At 43.6% G+C, this 17,695-nt stretch overlaps 1 protein-coding gene across 4 annotated transcripts in view; it reads left to right on the top strand.

Moving 5' to 3' along the window:
- The window catches only part of prkcz (protein kinase C, zeta), a 91,641-nt gene extending 76,761 nt beyond the window's left edge, over positions 1 to 14,880 (top strand). For all 4 annotated transcript variants that reach the window (XM_061841491.1, XM_061841497.1, XM_061841506.1 and 1 more), the window contains 2 exons: positions 6,036 to 6,151; positions 11,434 to 14,880. In XM_061841491.1, the coding sequence (XP_061697475.1) occupies positions 6,036 to 6,151; positions 11,434 to 11,521 (204 nt within the window). In that variant the 3' untranslated portion in view covers positions 11,522 to 14,880. The remainder of the gene's footprint in view (positions 1 to 6,035; positions 6,152 to 11,433) is intronic.
- Positions 14,881 to 17,695: the final 2,815 nt, after the last annotated feature.

Here is a 17,695-nt window from a genome sequence, read left to right as displayed (position 1 = left end):
TGGCACAAAAACTCTGAGAAAATAAAGATGAATTCCAAAGGACTGGAACTGGCTGATATGGAAATAATTTATTAAATCTCAAGTTTTTTGTTTTTTTCAACCATGAGAGACTGCAGCTCCGACCAGAATCAGTCCAATTATTTCATTAGCCATCCAACCATCCATTTTCTTAGCTCTTGTCCTCACAAGGGTTGCGGGGAGTGCTGCTGTGGAGGAGCAGCGGCTCTACTCTGTCCATTCAAATCATCTAAAATGTTCTTTGAGCACAAACATTTAGATGAGTAAGACATGTTGCTTATGTTTACTCGAGATAATAATGGCAAAAGTAAAAAAAAAAAAAAAAGAAATGCTGTTGCTTTAAGGAATGTTGGAGTATGTGAATAATAATAATAATGAAGAAATAGTGGTGGAACTGGATGAGTTTTTCTCTTTTTTTGAGTGAGAAAGGTCTGGTCTGAAGCCAAAGTAGAATGTGCAGGATAGATGGTGTATAATTTTAAAATTCCACCTTGGGGCAGCCTGATCGAGGATGAAAGCATAGACAATACAGTGCACAAAAAGATAATTCTGTAGTTTTAAAAATGGGGCACCTCATAACATTAACCTTAAAACTGTTTGGTAGCATCATTCAGCTTTCAACATCCATTGCTAAAGACATTCTGCAAGTAATAATTCAGTTTTACACCAAGAAAAACAGACGGGGATATCATTGTGGGTTAAAAAAAAAAACTGAAACAAAGTTGGAAGCGGCATTTCAAATTTACAGTTCATAGTTGTCTTGCTTTGGTTAACAATGTATTTATTTTTTGTTGTTGTTGACATTTTCATTGTAAGTTTACAAAAACACAAAATTGTGCTGAAATATGTTCTGATGGGAATGTAAATGGTGTAATCTGAATCTTTGAATGAGGCATGTAACTTCAATGGATGAGACTTATCTGACCACAGTGCATGTCTGATGTTGCTCACGGCCTTAGTGTGTTTGCTCAGAGACGTAAAAAATTAGAGGGAACTACTGGTACTTGGGCTCAGTCTAGTTCGTGGTAAATTTTCAAACTGTCGATAAAGTTGTATCCACAGTACATTTATGTATGCTTCCATTATATTACAAAATATCTGTTCTCCCCTCGTCTTTGTGGATTTTCTCCAGGTACTGTACTCTGGTTTCCTCTCACTTTCCAAAAGCACATATGGCAGGTTAATTAAAGACTCTAAACTGTTCAAAGGTTTGAATGTGAGTGTGAATGATTGTTTGCCTCAGGGGTGTCACACTCATTTTTGTCACGGACCACGTCGTAGTTTTGACTTCCCCTGAAGGTCCGTTATGACTTTGAACCCGTATGAAGGAATGATCACCTCATATAATTAGACATACGCAACAAATTGAATAACCAGTTGTAATTCCAGAAGCCCATAAAAAAAAACCCTCGTATTTTCAAAGCGGGATTGGTGACAAAAATGCTTGCAATATTTCACCATTACACTGGAACACAATTAAATCAGTGATGTTGTATTGGTGCACACGCCTGCCTTTGGTGCAGCCAGCATAGGATCGATTCCCACTCAGATGGCAGATGGTGTCGATATCTTCCCTGTGACTGGCTGGCGACCAGTTCGGATTGTAGTCTGCCTTCGCCTGAAGTTAGCTGGGATAGGCTCTAGCTCTCTCTCCAGATAAATGCGTTGCATGACGAAGGGGATCCGGTGGAAAAAAACTGTGCCAAACAAATATGAGCGTTCATCTGAGATGACACGCTTTGGCGACCCCTAACGGGACAAGCCGAAAGAAATACATACATACAATACTGGAACACAATTAGCTATTTTGATTTGCTTTCGCAGACCACATAAAACAATATGGCAGGCCGGATCTGGGCCCTGGGCCACCAGTTTGACAACTGTGTACATGTGTATGTGCTCTGCAAATGCTTGGCGACCAGTTCAGGGTGTGCCTGCCTCCCCTCCGAAGTCAGTTGAGGTAGGCGCCAGCACACCCGTGACCCCCGTGAGGATAAGCGGTTTATAATATGGATGGATGGACAATTCTTATTTTGGTATACAAACTCTTTGGGTGATTTTTGTTTGTGTGGCATGAGATTTTTCTCAGGTAACATGGGTGTCTTGGCTCAATAAAGATTGGGAAACACTGATATAGACTGTTACATTTTAGTCTACAAATCAATGACACAAATTGTGTTAAATTAAGATGCTAACTATTGAATTAATGTTTTAATCAATTGTCAAATTAGCAGGAAGAAAACCAAAGTGAGGTCCAGTCATGGCCAGGCAAAATTCCTTGCTTGGACAATAATGTTTTAGTATTTGATTTTAAACTACTTTTAGTAGAAAATTACTTTACTATTGTATGCATTTCTGATACCAGATTGCACCTAGACAAAATTCAAATCATAATAATAATAAAAAATTGTAAATGTGGCATTCAGCAAATTGCTCCCAGGTCTTTTGTCGTCTCTTCGCTGCCAGAGGAGTCTTGCATTTTTGTTTTTTCAGTCACTACAACCTGACGGCCGCGCTCACGTAACTCGACATGTTGAGCTGTTGTCTTTTTGTTGTGGTTGCACACACACTCACCTGAAGGTGAGTAATTGATTAAACTCATTCAAATCAGCTATTCTGGAACAAAATACTCAAGACTTTTAAAATCAAGTCAACTCAAGAGACTTTTTTTTAAATTCCCATCTAGAATACCCTTAGGGATATGAGTAGGTTACTGGAGGAGAAAGTCACCATTTGTTTGAAGATCTTCTCACCAAACACTTTAATTCTGTATTTTCTAATGAAGCATGGAAACAGCCTACAAAGGAGCAGCAAGATCAGGAGCTGTGGAGGAACTAAACACAAATACAAACAGAAAATAACAAAACAAGCTGGATGTGATTGTTCCTGAACAAGGCGCAAACGTGTAACTCTACTGTACAAAAGGTTGAAACTCAACTTATTCTCTGCCTATTCGTCTTTCATAATGAGTAACACTCCGTTGAGTCCTTTTGAAGAATTAATGGTTGTCACAGAGGCACCATTAAGATGTTTGTTCACCGCCAGCAGCTAATCGAGCACATCCCCTCTATCTCTGAATTAAGCCAGTTGACTTTTTTAATATGTACTGTAGCAGTCACTGTGGTTTGATGGGCACGTATGCGCCCGTGCACCATTGCAATCACAAATCTCCACAGTCAAGTATGAAAAATCACGCGCGTAAAATTTGTTACGAGTAGAAACGTCGCTTATTTTGTGTAGTCTTGACCAATTTTCCCTCTAAGCAACTACGCACGCTCAGCGCACATGAAAAACGATCCAGCACACAGTCTATAACAACGAGCTGCTGCTCAGCCTACTTCTACTTCTTAGTTTACCTGACACCGGCCCCTCCGCTCGTAAAGGGGTACACTCGTAATTACAAACAGAACACACACCCGCAACTTAATATCTGCGGGCATGACTGGTGGACCACACCCGTTACTTTATATCTGCGGGCATGACTGACCACACCTGTACATTTTTCTAATCTGAGTGACTGCACTTGCCTCACTTCACTTGGGACTCTGACCCATTTGCGTAGGATACCACCGTTACATGTTTACGCCTGTTTTTTTTTTTTGGTCACAAGAGTTGAATAATCCACCCAAGAAAACCATAAACGCAAGGCTGATGTGTGAGGTCGACTAGGTGTGGATGATATCAGTGTGCAAGTCCATGTGTGTGTGTGCACAGCAATGATTGACGCACTTTTTCGGTGACACCTCTACCACAACAGTCTCTGATTTGTTGCTCTGCTCACGGCAGGTCAAGTTTTAAAATCCGTTCATTCCTTTTCTATACTGCTTACAATAGCCAAAATAACATTTTTGGCTTTTTGAGGGCTGTTTTATCAAAATTATTTCAATAATATTCTACTGGCATTTTATACAGACAGTATGAACATCATCTCGTCCATTTACCGTACTACTAATCCTCACTAGTGTCGCGGGTGTGTTGCGCCTATTCCGACTGACTCTGGGCGAGAGGTGGAGTGCACCCAAGCAATCCTTCAATCACACTCACTCAATTTAGTCTTCAATTAACCTACTCTGCATGTTTTTTTAGAATGTGGGATGAAAGCCAGATTACCCGGAGAAACCCCACGCAGGCACGGAGCGAACATGCAAACTCCATGCAGGGGAGACCCCATTTAAATGTTTCTTGCTGTTGGCAAGGAACAGTTGGCTAGTAAGCATAAAATCTTTGGAAATATTGCAGGATTTCTTAAATCAAACGACAAAACAAGACTTGCCTGGCTGACTTGCTCGCCAGTGCCAGTCTGAATCATTGTTTCACAGAGAATGTCCTTAGTCCATGTTTAAGAGAGAGAATGATATGAAACCATGGAAACAAGCTCGGCAGAATTCCCACGGCTGAATCACTGGCATAAAATAGCTTTGCAATTTCAACCTCTTTCCTGCTTTTTTTTTCTACCTGATTAATTGAACCCAAACAATATGGTCACTAGAAGCCATTATGGAGAGCTAACAGCCTTGATAATGGGGAGGTCATACACTACTACTGTGATGCATTTACAGTTGTATTCAGAATCTTTCAAATACAGTACCTGAATGTGTGCAAGTGCAAAGGCTAAAAGGTTATTATGTGCACACTGTATATGGACAACATGATTTCAAAACGTCCTACACACTGAATGGGGGTTGAACTTGAAAAACATTTCCACATTTTGTTAAACATTGTTGACTGCACTGCTATACCAATCTGTTTTTCATTGGACAATGACAAATAGCAAACGGCATTTGGCGTGGAAACCTAAGAACGATTTATCTTATTACTCCGTTGAACAAACAAAACATAGTTTGATAGGATGTACCGTAATTTCTGTCTTACGCTGCGCACCGGATGAAAAGCCTCACCCAGTACATTTGTAAATGAAATACCATTTGGTACATACATACCTGTGCACCTGTGTAAAAGCCGCGAGTGCCCACATTGAAACCTACATTGAAACAGTACAGCTTAGCTTAACATAGCAACAAAACGGTAGCACGAACAGGGCTAGTTAAAGAAAAGAACATACCGGTAAAAAAAAAAACAGCCAAGGCAGCTACACAGGAGCAACTCGGGAGCACAGGCACTAACAGAGCAGGTTAAAAAAAACAAAAAACATACCAAAATCACTGAGACGCGACAGAAACAGGCTAGCGGGGTGCTAAGGCTAGTGCAGCGCTAACAGGGCCGGTTAAAAAAAAAAAAACATATCGGTAAAAGTCACTGAGACACGGCAGTAACACGGCAGAAACATGCGCGTATATTTTGTAAACTTCCGGCCAGTCTGAAACATCCCCATCCATGCTTCAACATGTGCCATTCAACAACTTGCCGCCGAGTGTTCATGTTCGCTATGGACGTCTCAGAAAGACGAACACGGCGAACGTACAGATATGTGTATATCTTTTTATCAACTTTTGTTTTAAGGTTAGGTTAGGGTTAGAATATTTACGTATTAGCTACCTCTATGGTGAAGAAGGGGAACTATGAGACCGGGGGATTTCCCAGTAAGTGTCTGCTACGTACCCGGAGTTCCCCTGTTAGTAAAGCATGCGCATTAATCACAAGGAGACTTTTCAGTACGGGAGAGCGTTCAGACCGTCACACCAGTTAAAAAAAAAAAAAAAAAAAAAACACTGGTAAAAATCACTGAGACACGGCAGTAACACAGCAGCAAAATCTTAGCACAGCGCTATCACAGGCACAGCGCTAACAGGGCCGGTTAAAAGAAAATATACTGGGAAAAGTCACTTCCTTGGCACATATATATTCCACTGGTCTCGCTCTTACCTTTTCCGCTCGAGTGCCCCTTTGCGGCCGTTAGAAAAATACACAAATTAGCCGCATCAGCCACGGGGTTGAAAACGTGTGAAAACAGTCGCCTGATCTTATCTGCCGCAAATTACGGTACACCTTCATTTGAAACATGTGAGCCTGCTGAGGAGATTGATTCATTAACTTTGTTGTTGTTTATTTCCATTAAGCTGGAGAAGAAGGAGATGACGCCACCCTTCAAACCTCAAACCTCAGACGACTATGGCCTTGAAAACTTTGACACGCAATTTACTAATGAGCCCGTGCAGCTCACACCGGATGATGAGTAAGTAACGCTGCTTTTAATGTCACGAGCGAACCATGAAGTAATATTCTCCCATTAGTTTATCAGCGAAAGTGTAATCATGTAAAAAGTGTGGCGGTGAGTGAGAGAAAGAGAGAGTGTGAGTCAGTGAGTGAGAGAGGGAGAGCGAGAGAGGTGGTTTTTTTAAATGATTTTATTCCATTCATACAGGATAGACAGACTTGCATTAATTCATTCATTTGTTACTTGAAAATTTTGCTTTTTTTTTTCTAAACCCTTTTGCTGCTCTGACTTTACACTTAATAATTACACAAATACGAATTGCGTCTGGTTGTTTATTACAGATGGAAAAAAAAATACTGGTAATTTTCCTTTCAGATGGGGACTTTTGGAAAATCCCCATCTTGTTTGTTTGAAAATATTTGAGTGACCAGAATGGTTTTTCATCCCTTAAATGGAAGGCTGCCGATATTGTTCATGGGTGTATGTTCACCATTTTTTTTTTTTTTTTGTCAGATACCTGCGTAGTGGCACGATGGATCAGCTGGTAAAGCGTTGGCCTCACACTTCTGAGGTCCCGGGTTCAATCCCGGCCCCGCCTGTGTGGAGTTTGCATGTTCTCCCCGTGCCTGTGTGGGTTTTCTCCAGGCACTCTGGTTTCCTCCCACATCCCGAAAACATGCAACATTAATTGGACACTCTAAATTGACCCTAGCTGTGATTGTGAGTGTGACTGTCTCTATGTGCCCTATGATTGGCTGGCAACCAGTTCAGGGTGTACCCCAGCTTCCTGCCCGTTGACAGCTGGGTTACGCTCCAGCACTCCCCGCGACCCTCGTGAGGATAAGTGGTGAAGAAAATGGATGGACGGATGGATGGATGGATACCTATGTGTTTATATGTATGCATCTATGCTTGTCCTCACAAGAGTCACAAGAGTGCTGGAGCCTATCCCATCTCTCATTGCGCAGAAGGCGGGGTACACCCTCAACTGGTTGCCAGCCAATCACCGGGCACATGGAGACAGACATCAGTTGCAGTCAAGCACACCTAGGGGCAACTTAGAGTCTCCAATCAATGCATGTTTTTTGGGGATGTGGGAGGAAACCGGAGTGCCCGGAGAAAACCCACGCAGGCACGGGGAGAACATGCAAACACCACACGGGGGAGTATGTAGTATATATGTGTGTGTGTGTGTGTGTAGCAACTGGACCTGTCAGTTTTAATTGGAGCCTTATTAAATAGCCAGCATACTCTGAGCCCATAACAGATGTGTTTGGCTCTCTCAACTTTTGAACGTGAACACGCCGGCTGTTGACGTGACGCACGTCTTCAAACCAGCCTCACGTCGGCGGAGCCTTTCAGATCATTAAGCGGCTGCGGCGAGGCAGCTCAGAAGAGGATCCAAACTCGTCAGTGACAGAATTAGACGACAGTGGTCCGTGGCAGACCTTTGAGGAGGAAAGGGTGGATGTTGAGGGGGTTCCGCTGAGGAAGGGCTGGTGAGGGGGGGCGAATGGCGGGGGGGTGGGCGGCGCTCTGCCAGTTCAAATAGCGGAGCTATCGACCGTGCATCAAACACTAAGGCACATCAAAAGAAGGCGCTTGGCTCTTTGCAGCCTCCCGCACTTTATCTCCCCATCCCTGTCTCTTCCCCCTGTTACCAGCGAGAGAGAGAGACTCACGTCGCCCACTCCTGCTACGAGGGGCTGATGCAAAAACCTCACCAGTCTCCCCGCTCTCCCACTGCTGATGAGCTTGGCACGAGAAGAAAGCAAAACGAAGCGCTGTCGAGAGGGAGACGGGAAAACTCTCCGCGTTAGAGATTTACATTGCTACATTGAAAGGCCGGGTTGCTGGGGGCTCTTGCCAGGATGATGTGGGGAAGAGGAAGGGGAAGAGAGGCGTTTCGACTTTCCATGCCAGCCCCTGTCTTTGAAAGCCGAAGCCATGGCCGCAGCCCAGGGAAGGATGTATCTTTTCCTGCCTGGGTCCTCGGTGGCTACCGGAAATGTGTCAATGGCGGGTGACCGACACCGTAATCTCACGAAAGCAAAGCAAAGCAAAGCAAATTTGTATGGCCCATTTCATACACGAGGTAACTCGATGTGCTTTACATGATTAATGGCATTTAAAAACAAAGAGATAAAACATTTAAAATGGCATAAAAACAAAACAAAATATCACAAAAAAGACAATTAAAACCGCATACAGTGCAAGTAATATGATCAAAAAGTGGATGTATTCTAAAAAGCATGAGAAAAAAAGAAGAGTTTTCAACCTGGATTTAAAAACATTCCCACTTGGGGTGACCTCAACATTATTATTATTATTATTATTATTATTCCATTTGTATGCAGCATAACAGCTAAATGCTGCTTCACCATGTTTGCTTTGGACTCTGCGCTCCACTATTTGACTCGAGTCAGTCGATCCCAGAGCTCGACTGGGTTTGTATTCCGTAAGCATTTCTTTCATGTATTCAGGACCTAAATCATTTAGTTATTTATAGACCAGTAGCAGAACTTTAAAATCTGTTCTAAAGCTGACTGGAAGCTGGTGCGAGGACTTTAGGATCAGAGTTATATGCTCTGACCGCTTTGTTTCGGTCAGAACGCGAGCTGCAGCATTCTGAATGAGCTGCAGCTGTTTAATACTCTGTTTTTTATTTTGGGAGTCCAATCAGAAGACCATTACAGTAGTCAAGCCTCCTTGAAATAAAAGCACGGATGAGCTTTTCCTGGTCTGCTTGACACAAAACAAGACTTCACTCTAGATATGGCCTTCAGATGGTAGAAGACAGTTTTTGTGATTGAGTTGATATGATTGAGTTTGGGAATCGGTTCATTCATGTATGAATTTGCATTCCACCATTGGTTACACTTTCCTGAAGTTGTACGGGTTCTGAATCAGGTTGTCTAATATATTGTGTATGGGAAGACCCGCAACAGCTTGATGACTCACTTATGTTGCTGTTAGATCTGGCAGCGCAGTATTGGATGTGTGACCAACAGGGGGCTCAGGATGAAGCCAACTCATGTGCTTCCTGAGAGGATGCTCGCTATTTGGCACCCCACTCGGACTCTCAGCTGCCTTTGTGTGAGGAAGTCCAGGATCCAATTACAGGTTCCATCGCAGTGGTATGATGGTGCGAAGCCAAGGTCAGTGCAGTAGAGTTTGGCAAAGAGAGCCCACATTTTCCATTGGATCAGAAGATTGTCTTGCCATGTGGAACAGTCAGATAGGAGGAGGGGGGGAGGAAGGCGGGTCTTCGAGGAACAACCGGCATTATTTAGGCCTTCTGTTGACGGGAAAACGTCTGCAGTGTTTGTTATTCCTTTGTAGAACGATGGCAATTTAGAGCCTGAAATCTTAAAATTTCTCGACTCGGGTTTATGCGGACAAAGTGCAACCAAAAGACGGTTTATGCGTGCGGACATTGCTATGCCATGAAACGTTTCATAAGCGCAAAGAATAAAAACGTCCGACCTGTTCGACTCTGGCACTGGCCCTGAATGCGAGACCCCACGCAGGTGTAATTTGTCTGTCTAAGTCTTTGTTGTTCTTGTCACTCTACGCAGAAAAGAGGCCCTTTTGGGGACACGGCCGTCTTGTATAACCACCGACACAAATGCATTGTGGTATAAAAATGAAGCCAGCAGTGTTGCTAGGAGACCTTTTTATTTACTCAGCCTACGAGTTACAGGGTTTCACTTCATTAACCTGTGATGATGTTTTTAACCTTGGATGCTGCAGTCGCAGGAAGTAAAAAGACCACATTCTCTCTTGTTTGGGTTGCCGTTTGAAACAATGACATTTTACAGTGTTGTCAGAGAAAAGCACATTTGCTTTGCTCCTCTATTCTCAGCACACCATTTTGAATTTTTTTTTTTTTTTTGCTTCATAACTATAAAGTGCCTTGCTGGACTTGGCCGGTGAAGCCTGCCGGAAAAATCCCCCCAAATGTTGTGTGTTTTCAGTTGGGCCTTGACATCATATAAGTAGAAGCAGATAACCACTGAAGCATCGTATAAAAAGGAAGAGCCAGCAATAGACGCATATTTCAAAGCTATTTCCACCTGCACAAAAGCAGTTAAAAGCTGTTGTTAATTAAAAAAATAAGAACGATGAATCATCGGTAAAAGAGAATTGAAAATTGTGACAAGTCTAGCATCAAGTTTGTTTTCACAGATTGTCTGTTAGTGCACCTCTGTGGAGATTTTGACTTCCATTTTTTTTTTAGTGTGACCAGATAACTGACATTGTCACGAAGCAACGGTGCGGGGGCGGACCCAATTGCAGGACTTCCAGGCAGAGGCATAATGTTCAATGTGGTTTTATTCAGGAAACTGGTCGATACCAAAAAGCAGTCCGAAACAAGGTAGGGGCACAAAAACAGTAGGCTAGGCAGGATCCAAAAAATATACAGCAAGGTCTGATGACTATGGGGCAAACTAGCAAGTTTAACAGGACATGATCAAACAAAAGAGCACAGAATCACTGTGACTAAGAGTTTCTCTAACTTACGCATAGAAGCGGAGAGTCCCACAGGCAGTGAATGCAACTCACCAACACAAGGCAACAAACTGGCAAATGCCAGTGACAAAACTCCAAACTTAAATAATTGGTCTAATTGGAGTCCAAATGGAAAACGGCTGTGACAGGTGACAGGTGTCAGAGGTGGCACCGCCCAGAGCTGTGGTCAGGCTACACCCCTCTTGGCAGTGGCCAGGCCTTGCTCAAAACATTAATGTAATCTATCCAGAAACACGCCCAGTGATGTGCAAAGATGCGCTGTGTGGAGGGTTGCTAATGAAGCTTCCCAATCAGAAAGTATACATTGACGGGAACGGTGTGGGGGTACATGTGTGGAAATCTCCAAATCACTACCTCCATTTACACTATGATTGAATGCCTACTGGTAATTTCCGTGCACCAAACCACCCCCGCCCCGTTCTTTCGATACGTCCACCTGGGCCGCCGCACGTTCCTTTATCCACCTTCGTTTATGATCACCTTTTGAAACGTTTAACGGTATCGGACAAAACTCTGGGCGTCGTGCTATGAGATGTATTTTCGTGTCGTCTCCAACCGACTTAGCACTGATCAATGCTTTGCTTGACCGGCGCTTCCGGCCAGTGACGTGATTTGATCACGTAGGTGCACGAGCTCTATAGGACCTTTATGGGGGAGTGGGAGTGGCTTGTTGTACAAGGTTGAATTTCCTTCAAAAGCAGCACGTCATGATGCAGAAATCGTTTTTGTGATCTCCCTTAACACTTCCTCCTCCTCGTCCTCTTCAGGAGCGTCATCAAGAGAATAGACCAGTCGGAGTTTGAGGGATTTGAATACATCAACCCCCTGCTGCTGTCCACCGAGGAGTCTGTATGAAAGGAGACCAGGTGGATCCTACCCTCTCGGCTCCTCCTGCAGTTTTTCCAAGCCGCAAGACATCTCGAGGACTACGGGACCAACGCTACTCTCGGGACCTCCTCAGCTAAGCAAACACTGATACAGGAAATGTTCCTTCCTGCACTACTGGGATAGCAGATTCCCGACTCTCTTGGTATCTGAAAGAACAATTCACTTGAAGGACATTCCCTCTGGATATTTTTCTTTTTCTTCTTTGTTCCTTCCGTTTGATTCCTCTAAAGCCACAGAATGTCCGTTGCGGCGTCCAGTTTTCGGAGAGCTGACACCTTTTATTCCATCGCACATGTCTGGATGCGCCACAGCTTCTGTGAAGGACTTGAACATTTTACATACACTTTCCGGGCAATTTGTTGATGTTTTTTTTTTGTTGTTGTTGTTTTGTTTTTAAATCTCAATAGGCGGGAGGGTCGGGGAGTGGGGCTCATTTAAAATAAGAATGTATAATGATGAATGAAAGTTTAAGTTATTGTGTACGATCAATCCAAATTTGATGATGCCTTTTTCATTGATGCAAGTGGCCCTTTTTCCTCCTTGACAACAAAATACTATTTCTTCAGTTTAGCTTTTTTTAAATTTTTGTTGAAAAAGTGCCTCACAGAATCAAACAAATTCCCCCCCAACCCCCCGTCTCTGATTGGACTTTTCTCCCTGTCAAAACTAGTTTGTGCCCACCCGCCCAAAATAGAACCGAATACAATAGCGCGTACCGTGCCAGGTGCTTTTTGGAGCGCGGCAGACTGAGGGAATTGTTTTGCTTTTCAATGAATGAATTCCAAAGCACAGGAGCAGCGTTGCCAAACCCGACGTCGGAAATGTCTTCAAAACTGGAGCCGCCCGCCGGTAGGTTGCTTGGTTTGCACATTTCATCGCAGGGTTAGGCGAGCGTGAGAATCCGAGCGACGGGATTTTGCCAAGGCCGCGTCGTTCACGCCGGCGGCGCTCGACTGCTGTCGGCCGGCGGTCCGTTCACAAAACGTTAACCTGCTTTACAGAAATGAAGAAGATAAAGAAAATGTATTCTTTAAAAAATGAAACATGTTTTACATTTGTTTTCATGTATTCTACACAATACATGATTGTAAAATATACATACAGGGAGTCCTCGGGTTAAGACGGTCTCGACCTAAGACGTTTCGACTTTACAATGCCCGTCCGCCATTTTGTCTGGCTAATGCTTGTCCGTGTTTGTGCGCCGGGAGTATCTTCGCATTTTCCTCCCTCCTTTTTGGACTTGATCACCCCAAAGAAGAAAGCTGTGTCTTTCAGCAAAGCTTCTGCAGCCAAAAGAAAATCCATGACCGTGGAATTGAGGCTCAAGGTCATAAAAAGATTGGAGAAAGGAGAGACGCCAACACCACCAAGGCGTCAGTCGGTCGACCGGAGTGACAATTATTTAAGACAAAGCCCGTATTTTAGCGCACGTGAAGGCTTCCGGTCCTGTGTCAGATACAATGATCACAAAACACGGTTCCTTGGTACTTGTCGAGATGGAGAGGGTTGAGGACCAAGTTCCCTCGCAATAGCTAATTAGGCACAGCCTCCCCTTCTTCTTCTCCATCCACTTCTCAGTAGTAAGGCTAAGTACATCTCGTTTATTTCCATGTATTTATTTTTATACAAAGTATTTTGACGTAAATTCTGACTTTAATGGTGGAAGTCAAGTCGAAATTCGCGTTAAAGTCGCTACTGTAGGAACGGATCTCAGTCGTAGACCGAGGACTCCCCGTGGTTATGTATTGTAACATAACAGGGTCACCCTTGTAATCATCGCTGAGGATTTCTGGGTTAAACAATTTTAAATAAAATGACAACAAGTTCAAAGGGCAATTAAGAGCACACTAAGAATGTGAACATGGCATTTATAAACAAACCGAGCGTGCCGCGGGATCACATTTCTGTATGCCGCTGGGCAAACTGGTTGATTCCCCACTATTCGGCACCGTCGTAAACCGAGGACACCGTCATTTTTTATTTTTATTGGCTCTCCGCGACCCACTCAAACACCCAAATTCAATCTGCGACCCATATTTGGGTACCGACCAGCACTGACATTCTGGCGAACTATCATTTAAAGTCAGCAAAGGCCTGGCTGTGGAATGTCTCAACTACAAGATTATCTTGTTGTCTGAGGGGTGTTCAGAGTGATTTTTTTCCTGCTGGTAAACGGTTGGGGCCGGCAGTCATAAATGTTACACTCGTTCAATATTACCCATCTCAAATCCTCGTGTGCGCTCAACACCGAAGTCGGGCTGAGCCACCGGGCTGGATCTGATCGGTCAGTATTGGTGCTACGCCAGACGCCGGATTTGGGGGAGGAAACGTTCAACGGTTGACTGAGCTATCGTCATGTGTGATGTGCGCCGTGGTGTATTGGTCATCTCAAGTACGCCGCACGATATCAGCGCAGAAACTGTACACTTGCCAATTTGGTGTTGTCATGTTAGAGTTGCAGAGGGGGTTATGTTCAAAATTCACGCGTTTCCCACTTAAGTGCCCTCCATTTATCGAACATCACGTCGAAAACATTCAGCAGCACAAATATGCAAAGATCGTTTGTGTGTACAAGAGTATTGTTTAGTAACAATGTTTCGAATATTCACCGCTTTGTAATTGTGCTCATTAGGCAGACTTAAATATACAGTAAATCCACATTTGTCCAGATTTAGTTCATGGTGTCAAGCTCCATCAGAACAAATTAACACGTTTATTTAAAATGAATAAAAAAAATTCCCTTGTTGACCACTTTGATCAAATACCAGCGTATTTGCTCACGTTATCATAATGTAGACGTTGGACATAATTCATACTGGGTTTCTTGTCGATTTGAGACATTATTTTACATAGCAACCAATTCCAGGCCATCCATTTAAAAGCTTGAAAGCAACATTTAAAAATGCTGTTTAAGAAAGCAAAACATTAAAACACTCCATTTCTAAAGGGGGAAAGTTTTCACTTTTACAAATGCTAGCAAGATTTGAATGTAGCCTCCCGTCAATAATCCCCCCCGGGGGACTCTGACCAAAGACGCCCCCCACTGATGCATAACATGCACTGTAAACAAGCCGATAGCTACGGATACTTTGGTCACATGACTTGTCTGTAACAGAGTTAACGGAACCCGAAATATTAGCGCTTATCGGTACGATCAATCAAAAATCTAAAAGAGGTGATTATACTTACTTGTTGAGCAGAAATGTTTCAAATTCCTCATCCATTTTGAATCCTCACCGGCCTGAGGTCCCTTGTTCTGCTGGATAAGACGCTAGTCTTATGACTACTTGTTACAAAACAAGGAATGTTTTTTTTTTTTGGTTTCTTTTTAGATTCCCGTAATTTCCGGCCTACAGAACGCACCTACTTATAAGCCTCACCCAGTACATTTGTAAAGGAAATACCATTTGGTACATACATACGCCGCAGCTGTGTAAAAGCCGCAAGTGCCCACATTGAAACACGAGATATTTACAAAGAAAGACGGTACACAGAAAGAGTTTTCAAAGTTTAAATACCTTATCTTAGTTTAACATAGCAAAGACACGGTAGCATCAACAGGCCTGTTTAAAAAAAAAATTAAAACAGCCGTGGCAACAGAAGCACAGCACTAACAGGGCCGGTTTATAAAAAAGAAAAAAAAAATCACTGAGAGATGGCAGTAACAAAGCAGCCACATGCTACCGCGGTGCTAACGCTAGCGTGGCAGTAACAGGGCCAGTTTTTAAAAAATAACATACCGGTAAAAACCACTGAGATACAGCAGTAGCACAGCAGCAAGACGCTAGCGCGGCGCTAACGGGCCATTAAAAAAAAAAAAAAAAAAAAAAAAAAACATACTGGTAAAAGTCACTGAGACACAGCAATATGCTAGCACAGCACTAACGGGGCAGGACCAGTCAAAGTCACTTCCCCGCCACATTGATTCCACCGTCTCACTCTTACATTTTCCGCTCGTGTGCCCCTTTGCGGCTGTTTGAAAAAAACGCACAAATTATTCGCATCACCGCATAAACTGCAGGGTTGAAATCATGTGGAAAAAGTCGTGGCTTATAGGCCGGAAATTACGGTAATTTTCCTGCCACCAGCGTGAGGCCACAGAGATCAATAATGTTTCTCCTTGGGCGGCGTTAGTTCCATAAAAATCATTTGAGGTACAAGATGGACCCAGGGTGGGGTGACTCCCCACCCCTTGAATATCATTTAATGTTCTACTATCAAGTGTGACATCCATCCATCCATTTTCTGAGCCGCTTATCCTCATGAGGGTTGCGGGGAGTGCTGGAGCCTATCCCAGCTATCAACGGGCAGGAGGCGGGTCACACCCTGAACTGGTTGCCAACCAATCACAGGGCACGTACGAGACAGACAAGCCGCACTCGCAATCACACCTAGGCGCAATTTAGAGTGTCCAATTAATGTCGCGTGTTTTTGGGATGTGGGAGGCAACCGGAGTACCCGGAGGAGACCCACGCAGGCACGCACGGGGAGAACGTGCAAACTCCACACTGAACCTGGAACCTCAGAACTGTCAGGCCGACGGTCTCCAGCTGTTCCGCCGTGCTGCCCGGTTTTCTTACAATCTGCGCTTATTATGCCGTACACTTCGGAGGTCCATTTTATTTGCCCAAATGATGGCAGGATGACCTCATCAGTGGCGCCGGACTCGAAGGGGTTTCACTGGAAGCGTGCTCCGTAGTCCGGAGGTTGGCCGTTAAACAAAAACAACCTTGTAATGATTTGCAAACCACTTAGCGGACGGGGCTGGTGTCCAGGTTCAAGTCCTTCCGTATGAGCAGGACCATCTGCAGCCGGTTGTAAAACACGGTGCTGCTGGGTGGGCAGGCGGCCTTTCCTTTGGAACGAGGTCGGTCTCCGGCTTCTTTTGGGCTCGCTGAACATTAGAATCCCTTGTTCGGTCCCTAAGTCCAGGGTTCACTTACTGATGTCTTCAGAATGAATGAACTTGTGATGGGCGGCGGGGGGTCGGAATAAAGCAACATCACACATTTTATTTCCATACACGCAATTGCAAATTGAGAACACTAAAGAGCTGGATTAGCAGTTCACGGGTGCCAGATGGGTAGTCTGACAGGCCCGATTGTTCATCAAAAACCAGGGAGAGTTATTAAATCTTAAAGTGTACACGGTATTTAATATTACTGTTAGCCTTATAATACTGTGCGAACATTAAGACTGCCGGGAAAGAAAAAAAAAAGACATTTTAAATAATGATTCAATTAATTCATTCATAGTACTTTTGAACTTAAACACAATTGACCTATTGTTAGCACTATAAAACTCCCGTTTGAATATTAATGATGAAGGAATTACACATTTTAATATGCTATTGCGAGGATTTGAGCTTTCTGCACATCGCGCACGCACTATTGCTGATATTCCGATCACAATCCTGTTATAGAGCTCGTGCGTGTGACGTCACCATTTTCACGGCGCCATATTGCCGGTCAAACGGAGCTGCTCGACAAGCGTGGGGGGACTTTGGACCGGAGCAGAATATTCACAATGCCCGAGACTTGTTGTGCTGTTGGTTGTTACTACAGACGAGACAGGTATTCAAAGAGACCATTCTGTGGAACACCAGCTGAAAAGACCAGAAAAGATCGACGGATTTCGGCAATTAAACGTGCCCAACAAAAATACACACACACGACTCTGTCGCGATCGCTTCACTTCAGGTAGGAATTATTCTTAATCTCAAATTACAAAGTATTTATAATGCCAAATTGACTCATTTGAGAGCTACGACAGGGATTCATCGCCATCGTACACGGAAGCGTGTTGCGGCCACACGTTAACCTTTGGAAATCCTCTCCCCGACAGAATTTTTTTTTTTTTTCCTCATATGAGTTGTTCTCAAATGAGTCCAATGCATGTTTAAAAAAAGAAAAGAAACTGTTAGTCACACAGAGGTTTACGTAGGTTAACGTGTGGTCGCAATGCGCTTCCGTGTACAGGGGCTGAAGGCTATCCCAGCAGTTTATTTTCTTTTTTAAATATGCATTAGACTCATTTGAGAACAATGCATATTTAAGGAAAAAAAAGTCTGTCACGGAGAATTTTACCAAAGTTTAACGTGTGGCCACAACACGCTTCCGTTTCCGATCCTAGTCAATGAAT

Source organism: Syngnathoides biaculeatus, chromosome 2 (genome assembly GCF_019802595.1).
Source record: "Syngnathoides biaculeatus isolate LvHL_M chromosome 2, ASM1980259v1, whole genome shotgun sequence".
Lineage (NCBI taxonomy): Eukaryota > Metazoa > Chordata > Actinopteri > Syngnathiformes > Syngnathidae > Syngnathoides > Syngnathoides biaculeatus.
Note: the sequence above shows the minus strand (reverse complement) of the source record. Positions and strands in the feature narration are given on the sequence as shown.